At 38.5% G+C, this 8,425-nt stretch overlaps 1 protein-coding gene across 4 annotated transcripts in view; it reads right to left on the reverse strand.

Annotated features, from left to right (window-relative positions):
- Positions 1 to 8,425, reverse strand: part of EPC1 (enhancer of polycomb homolog 1 (Drosophila)) — a 94,796-nt gene that overhangs the window by 59,611 nt on the left and 26,760 nt on the right. For 2 of the 4 annotated variants that reach the window (XM_008581547.1, XM_008581545.1), the window contains exon 1: positions 7,893 to 8,348. The exons of the other annotated variants lie outside the window; for them this stretch is intronic. In XM_008581547.1, the coding sequence (XP_008579769.1) occupies positions 7,893 to 8,045 (153 nt within the window). In that variant the 5' untranslated portion in view covers positions 8,046 to 8,348. Of the gene's footprint in view, positions 1 to 7,892; positions 8,349 to 8,425 lie in introns of those variants that run through there. 4 annotated transcript variants of the gene reach the window in all.

The raw sequence follows: 8,425 nt of genomic DNA on the forward strand, positions 1-8,425 counted from the left end.
TCCCTCCCTGTGCTACAATCTGAAAATTCTAAAGGCAGCGAACTGGACAATCTAGGGCTCAGTTTTGTTTGCTTTCCTTGTTTGTGTCTGCTGGAACTTTGTAACTAATTTTTAAAAGAAATAATTTGTTGATCCCACAGCCCTCTCCAGCTACTGCCCTATTTTTCTACTTCCTTTCACAGAAGAGCTATTCCAAAGAATTGACTACACTTGCTATGTCCCCTTTTTTCATCTCTTATTCTACTCCAACTGGGCTTTCCTTCCCACCACTACACCAAAACAGGTCAATGACACACATCTGATCAAATTCATCAATCACTTTCCCACACTTACCTTCTCAGTGGAGACAATTAACCAATGTCCTTCCTTCTTGAGACATTTTTATCCTCATTTTCTAATACTGGCCATACACTAGACTTTCAAATGTACATACAAGTACCAATCCATGACTTCTAAATTATATACTTCTTAATGTACTACATTCTCACATAATTAAATTTGGATGAATGAGAGGCATTTCAAACTGAACAAAATTCACCCCCCTTCCATATCCTCCCACCCCCTAATTTTCCCTATCTCAGTAAGTGGCCCAATCATCTATCCAGCTGCTCAAGCTAAAAATCAAGTGCTCACTCTTGATTCTCTCTCCATCTAGTATATTCAAATCCATTGGCAAGTTGCTGGTCCTACCTTCAAAAAATATCTTAAACCCATCCATTTCTCTTCGTTTCCACTATCACCCTCTGCCCGGTATGACTCATTCTCTACATGGTAGCCAGAATAATCTTGAAAAAACATTCTATCAGTTCATGTCATTCCCCTTCCCGATACTCTCTGTAACACAAACTTCTTAAAGTAGCCTATGTTACCTGATCTGGATCCCCTGAATACTTATGGGTCCTCATCTCATAATATCCAATGCCTTGCTCACTTTGCTCCAGTCATACTGGTCTTTCTTCTCTGCCAGGAATGTTCTTCATCCAGGGCTGCTCATTCCCACCATTCAAGTTTCAGGTCAAATGTTCCTTGACCATCTATGCAAAGAAAATTATCCTCCTCTTTCTACCTAAGATTCTGTATTACCCTGGTCCACTTAAACACAAGAGTCATGTTATATTTTATTTTTATTCCTTTGTTTTTGTATGTGTTCTCTCATTAGAATTCAGTTATTCAATTAAACAAATATTGATCTTGCCAAGCACCATTTTAGGTGCTGAAAACACATCAGTGAATAAAGCAGATAAAAATTCCTGCCCTCACAGCCCACAATCTAGAATGTAAGACCCATGGAACAATCCCTGTTTACTGTTGTATCCACAGGGCCTATACCAGTACCTGGCTCATAGCAAATAAGCAACAAATATTTGCTACAAAAGTGTATACAAATGGATTTATCTATATTTTCTCAGCCTTTGTACAAATATCCCACCTCAGATATTTCTACTCGGCTACTAGAACAATGATCAAATTCTCATTTTAGACTTCAAAACAGCCATATTTTTATTTTGTTTTACCTTCGGACTCTATAACCTTATAAGTAAAACACAAATTTGCAAACATCACTACAGAATTCTGGCTCTAATCTCAAATCCTTTAAACAATAAAAGCACCTGTGACTACTGCATCCATTTATATTCTTTCAGTCCTTTAGAACAGTTTTAGAACTTGAACCTTCCTAGACTACCTTTACTTCTGTGTAAACTATATTTATATGTATGCAAATGAAGTAATTAATTCAAGATTAAATGACTATTCTATAAACACATAAACTACATTTGGAAATAGACTTAAATATAGTAGCAACACAATATAGTCATTACAACAGGAAACTATCATAGGCCTACTTCTTCATCTTACAGTTAAGAAAACCTTGGTGTATGGGGGCACACATGCACACCCACTAAGTAGAGTGCTGGAGTAGGCCTTAGGTCTAACAATTCCCAGTTTGATGTCTTTCCCAATTAATAATTACTTAAATTTAAAGAGAGTTTTTCAAAATTATATCATACATCTCTTTAAAGAGAGAACACATCTAACACTTTTATGTCACACAATCCCAAGTACAAGGGATTATTATATAAATGTTAAATCATTTTTGAGCACCAAAAAAAGCAAAGCCATTCTAAAAATTCAATTAGTGTTTAGTAAAAATGAAATTCATCTGTACATCAGTTTTATATATACTGCCTTATTCACTCCTCAGAGTTACCTTGTAAGGTAGGTTAGAAGACTGTTACTATATGAAGAGACTAAAAGTTCATTCAGTGAGGTTAAGTGACTTACCAAAGGCCACAAAGATAAGGTACATTTTCTCAGAGGAGATACAATTGTTTTTTGAGATTCTAGATTATCAGTAACTCACCCCAATATACAAAAAGAGTGAAACTTATATGAAATCATCTACAGAACCTTTTAAACCTTGGGTTATCCTTGCCCCTGAACTTACTCTAAGGCTACATCCTATTTCTTCAGCCAGTTCTTGCTATACTGAGGAAAATTCAACCAAAATGATTTGCTTAAATAATGTGACACAAAATCCAGCAAGCTATGTCACAATGCATATCCAGAGCTGAACCAAACTTTTTAAAGATAACCTCTGTAATAGCAGAGTTGAGAAAGGGCTCATCTTCTAAAGAACTGATTATATCTGCATTCATCAAAACTACAACTCAGATAATGTGTGGCAGATTTATGAAGTACAGCAAGTTTGTTTTTTTCATCTACTTACAACAGTGGTGCTGGTGAATAAAATCCACTTCAAGTATTTAAAGTGCAAAGATGTGTGTCTACTGTGTTTAAAATAGTGTAATAGCTCAAAATCACTACCTATAATCGCAGTGTTTAAATAAACTTGATCAAGAAAGATTTGCAACAATTTATAAATATACTGAAGGCAACACAGTGTCAAGTAATTCATTGAAAGCAATTCTAGCAAGTTGTTTAAAACACTGAATCTCTTGTTTTCTCATTGATTTCCCCATAATTTGATTTATTCTTACTCAAAAGTATTGATGTAACTCACATTTTAATGATCCAAGTTTACTTTAAAATAATATTTCATACTGCTTTGCGCCTACAGACTCACAATTCATTTTACTCCCAACCTTCAATAAAATGAAGTCTAAGTACAAACTAATCCAAAATTTTAAATATTAAGCTGCACACAAACAAAAGTTAATACTAACACTTTAGGTACCTAGCCACTTAAATTTTCAAGAGGCCTCTTTTGTAGTTAGTCCTCAGTCTCTTCCTGGATTGCCTATATTCCTTAGTTTTTTCAATTATCCTCTTTCCATTAAGTCTATTTAATAACTACCACACTGAGAAAACCAAAAGGACTCCATTTGAAATTTCTAGGACAGCAGATCTTAATCTTGAGCTTTCTGCCCCGCCCCATTACCAATACCTTGAGAAATTGACGACAAACAAAAAGAAAAAAAGAAATTGATGACAAATATTAACCTTCTCCCTAGAAAAATACATCACAAAATTTCATATGCATATTGTGGAAATTCACTGACTTCCAGAATTATTTCCATATAAACCTCAGAACCTCAGCTTAGAAACTTCTATTCAAAAATATCTTGGGCAGGGCAAAACTTTGAAATTAGACTTTATTATTATTTCTCAATTATCTTTGATCTAGACTAATTGTTTGGTATCTAATGTAAAATCCCCAAATACTCTCAATGCCTTTGTAATCCAAACTATTTGTAATTAGTTTCTTTGCTTAACTTTACTTCTACTTTGAGATTTCACGTATTTCTCTTCACTTCCAAGACAGTGGACAGAATGGAGAAATTTAGATCTTTACAGCTCCTGATAGAAGGGCTAAAAATTCTGGTTTAAAATATTAAAGTAGAGCGTCTGGCTAGTTCAGTCGATAGAGCATGAGACTCTTTATAAAGATAAAAAACAAAACAAAAGAAAAAAATATTGGTTTCTTCCAAAAAATGAGAAATCAAACTTTAAAGTTAATCATTTAAAGTGATTTAAACTTATTTTTATAAAACTGAAAAACTAGATTCTTTCACGAAAAGTTTTGAAACTGTAGTGCTTAACTTTTTTTTCTAATATCAGGGATATGCACATATTTCCAATTTCCCCCTAATTAAAAACAAAAAAACCTGTCTATTTTATAAATAATCCTTATCTTGGGCTTAATAATAACACTGTATACTGGGCCAGTAATGGAGAGAAAAGGTAGGAGTATAAGATTATTCTGCCTGGCTACAACGCTATAAAACCAAGGTGCTGGATTATGATGGCTAGACCCCACTTCTAACAGTCTCAAAGGTGGCTGTGTAGGGTAATATCAATGTGATATCATCATTAACATTTTGATTATATCAAACATCCTGCCCAAACCAGCCGAGGAAACAGAAGGAAATTAAGTCCCCAGATCTCATAAATGGAGCCATGCACCCCAGTTAACCACATGAAAAGTTAAGGATGTCTATCCTAAAATGATAAGTTTCTATAAAGAGGATTTGTAACTTAACACAAAACTTCAATTTTAATCAAAATAAGTTTGTTTTGTTTTGTTTTTGTTTTTTGGTGGCTGACCTGTATAGCAATCCAAACCCTTAACCTTGGTGTTACCAGCACCCTGCTCTCCCAAGTGAGCTGACCAGCCCCAAATAAGTCAATTTTAATAATAACATTTGACAGTACTAATTTCTTTCGCACATTACCCTTTCAATTAAATGTGAAGCTCTGGCACTAAATTTAATATTATAAGATTATAAAGATAAAATTAAATTATAATCTTAAAGTTAGAAATGTTAAATTATTATAACGGAACATCTACCCTCTCCCCTTTAAACTTTTTTTAAACCCTCAGAGGGACTCATTTACCTTGAGTTGATAACCTGTTGTTTCCCTAGGATTTAAAAATTACACTGTAATTCTTAAATACAAGGCTTCCATCATCCGTTACTTTTTGATTTAGCAAGCTGCAACTTATTACATTCTACAAATTAAGACACTGAATCTGTAACACCTATAACACAGTCAAGTCTTCTAATTTGTTACAATCTGGAGTTATTTTTCAGTGCTACTACAATAATAGAAAAAATAACTAAGTTCTAAAGTTGAGTAACATTTTTTCATTTCAAAATTCACTTGGAGGGGAGGAATGCTTCAATTTAAAGCTGTTTCTTAAAAATTAAGAAGCATGCTTTAATTAGCCCAGTGTGTTCAAGCTTATTTTATCATCAAAATTGGCTAAATGGGAGTACATTAATAATAGTTATTTTCCCAGTGTTAAAAGACTTAGATTTCTGTCAAGTTTACCACAGAAACAAAATATAACAATTACTAGGTATATTTCACACAATTTGCAGATGTATTTTGATCATGAAATACTTTCTTAACGAGGTGGTATATTAAGAAAACGTCCTCATCTAAATTTGTCTCCATCTTTCACGATCAACATAAGATTACATACTTTTACTAAGCTATACAGTCAATTCAGGTTCTAGGTTACTGGGACCTAGAGAGGAGGCATAACTAGTTTGTCAATCAAAGGCAGAGGTCTGTTTTAACCCTTCCTCTTTGTAAGAGTACAAATCCTTCAGAAATTATCAAAATCGTCATTTTTCTAAGGTTAACTTAGAATTCGTTTACTTTTATCCATGTTTAGTATACATTTTCAATACTGTATAACATGCTACTTTCAATACTGTGATTTATATGGCCTACCGCTACCAGCATGAACCACACGACTGTAGAGCAGCTTGTTTACCAGGTATTTTTTACATTCTTCTATTAAGTAAAGTATCTATTCTTGAAGCCTACACTGCACTGATCATAGTTTTGGTTGGATATGAAGTAAAAAATTTGAAACAGATGATGGAAAAAGGTAGTCTGAAGGGGAATAAAATTCCCTATGTCCCTTAAAAAAAGGAACTCCACATTTTACAAACTAATGACAGCCACTGAACTATAAGATGTCAAAATTATTTTAAAAATTATCTAAAATTTAACAGATACACTTGGGCTCAGCTCTGATTTCAGGTTGTAGCTCTTGGGACTGTTCAAAGTATTCACTTAAGACTTAACTAAATTTCTGAAGTGTACTGTAGTGCTATCTTGCTTTAATCAAGGCTTTCACCCTCCTTGGCTGCAAAACAAGAACTACAAATTAATTTCCAGGGCAGGGTAACACCAACATCCCAACTTGAAAATATTATCTGTAAAACTTGCAAACAGAAACAAAAATAAAACGAAAAGACAAGATTCTGCAGTCACAAGTACTTTAATTTTTAAAAACATCACTTATTTAGAAATAAACAAATAGCACCATTCTACTCTAAAGTTGATACAAATAAGTAAACTAATGGATACTGTCTCACAGATAGTGTGCTGAAAGTTAGTACTACACTAGACAAACTCGACTACTACATGCACTTGGTACTTGGCTTATCTGTAAAGTTCGATTTAAGGCACTACTCTGAAAAGTAACATTCGACTGTCACGACTATTTTACTTTAAAAGGTTAAACAGTTTACACAGCTTTATTGTCATAAACAACATTACAGAGCATAATTTCTACATTAAAAATTCTTACAGTACCAATAGAAGTATTACAGTACAATTTTCTGCAACAAAATTGTAGCACACAAATCCACGCGATTCCTTGACTTCCTCGAACTGTCAATACATTGCACCCTGTTTAAATGGCTGTACCTGAAAACCAAGGTATGCAATTCCTTAGAAGTCATCAAGTTATACTGTCAAGAATCTGGGGGAAATGAGAGGAAGATTCTATTATCCTTGTGTCTTAACCCAACTTCCACGACGAGGTAAAGCTGTTACAGCTATGATAAAATGTCTATTAGCTGTCAACAGTCATTTAAATACCAAACCCGTCCAATTTAGGGATCTCAATGTTAAGATTTCTTTGAATACATTCACTTAACTTTAGTTCGGCTATCGATAAGAAAAGGACTATGAAATTTAGATCCATTTACATTTACTTAAATTGGGTCTTTTCTCCCCCTACATTGAGAGACCAAAAGCAGGAGAACTTTAAAATTTATTTTATAAATAAGTAATTAAATAATAAAGTTATAGGCTTTAGAAGAGCCACATACTGCAAACAAATGTGCAAAATATTGTCAAAAATCAAAGAAAAGTCAGGGATAGCCGTTTATTACCCTCCGATGACTAGCACTGGGGAGGGATGGATGTAAAAGTCTCAGAAAGAGGATACTGAGAATAAGTCTTTTCTGCTATGAAAGTAAGCTGTCCGGGCAAACACGCAGCGCCCTACACATTTCGTTGCAGGGAGGGGAGAAAAGAAGCCTCACAGACCTGCCGTCAACATTACATGCCCCTCTGAGGCTCCACGTGGGGGCTGCATTGAGCCCAACAAGCTTTCCAGGCCACGGGGAAGTCAAATTCCCCGACTTGCGCTGCCCGGAGCCTGCAGCGGCGCGCAAGGCCGTCGTGGCCCTAGAGCGCCACCCAGCGGCACGCGGAAAGGCCCGCAGGCGGGTCCTCCGCGGCTCCCGGCTCGCCGCACCCCAACCGCCACCCAGCCCGTTCCCCTCTCCGGATGCACAAGGCCCAACCCAAGAACTAAGACCACAAAATGGCTGCCGGCAGCCTCGTCACGTGACCCCTTTGTACCTTTCGGGCCCCCGAACTCCGCGGGACCCGGGTACAAGTGGCCGGGGTCGACGGGTGGCCTTCGAGGAGGCCCTGCCGGGCCGCGACGGCAGGGTTCGAAGCCGGGGGAGGCGGGGTAAAGGCCCGGCCGGCGACTGAAAGTCGGCGGCGAAGAGAAGATGGCGGCCATTTTGTGTGGGTATGCTGCTCCGCCGCCGCCGCAGGCAGCAGAGGGAGCGGGGCCTGGCGGTGGGTCGGACAGGGGAGTTAACACGTACCGACTCCTCTTCCTTCTCCATTCCGGTGGGCATCTGCGGCACGGCCCGGTTTATCGAGGCGTATTCGTGCAGGTCGGGCAGATCCTCACAGCGGAAAACCGGCAGCGGCTTCGAGGCGTCTAGCGCCCGCGCCCGAAACGACAGTTTACTCATCTCAGGCGCAGCAGATACCTCTCCGCTCTGGGGAAACGGCCCCGGCCAGCGGGATCATGGAGAACGGGGGGTTCGGTCCCCACTAGCCTACCGCTGCCGGGGACTTGAGGGGCGGAGCGCAGAGCCCGCCGTCCGGGCACTAACACCAGCCGGGAAGGTGGGAGGCTGTGCCGCTCCGCTCCTCTCTCGCTCGCTCTCTTCAATACGCCATGGCCAACATGGCGGACATTAAAACTCCACTGTGCGCTCTTCAGCCAACCCCAGCCATTCCCCACACTGCATCGCGCAGCGGCGCGGGCACGCGGGAGGGGGGGGGAGCGCGGGCTCGAGGCCGGGCGCCGGCACGGAGTGCGCGTTCCGCCAACCCCCGGCGCCCGGCG

Source organism: Galeopterus variegatus, unplaced genomic scaffold (assembly GCF_000696425.1).
Source record: "Galeopterus variegatus unplaced genomic scaffold, G_variegatus-3.0.2 Scaffold2391, whole genome shotgun sequence".
NCBI classification, from domain to species: Eukaryota; Metazoa; Chordata; class Mammalia; order Dermoptera; family Cynocephalidae; genus Galeopterus; species Galeopterus variegatus.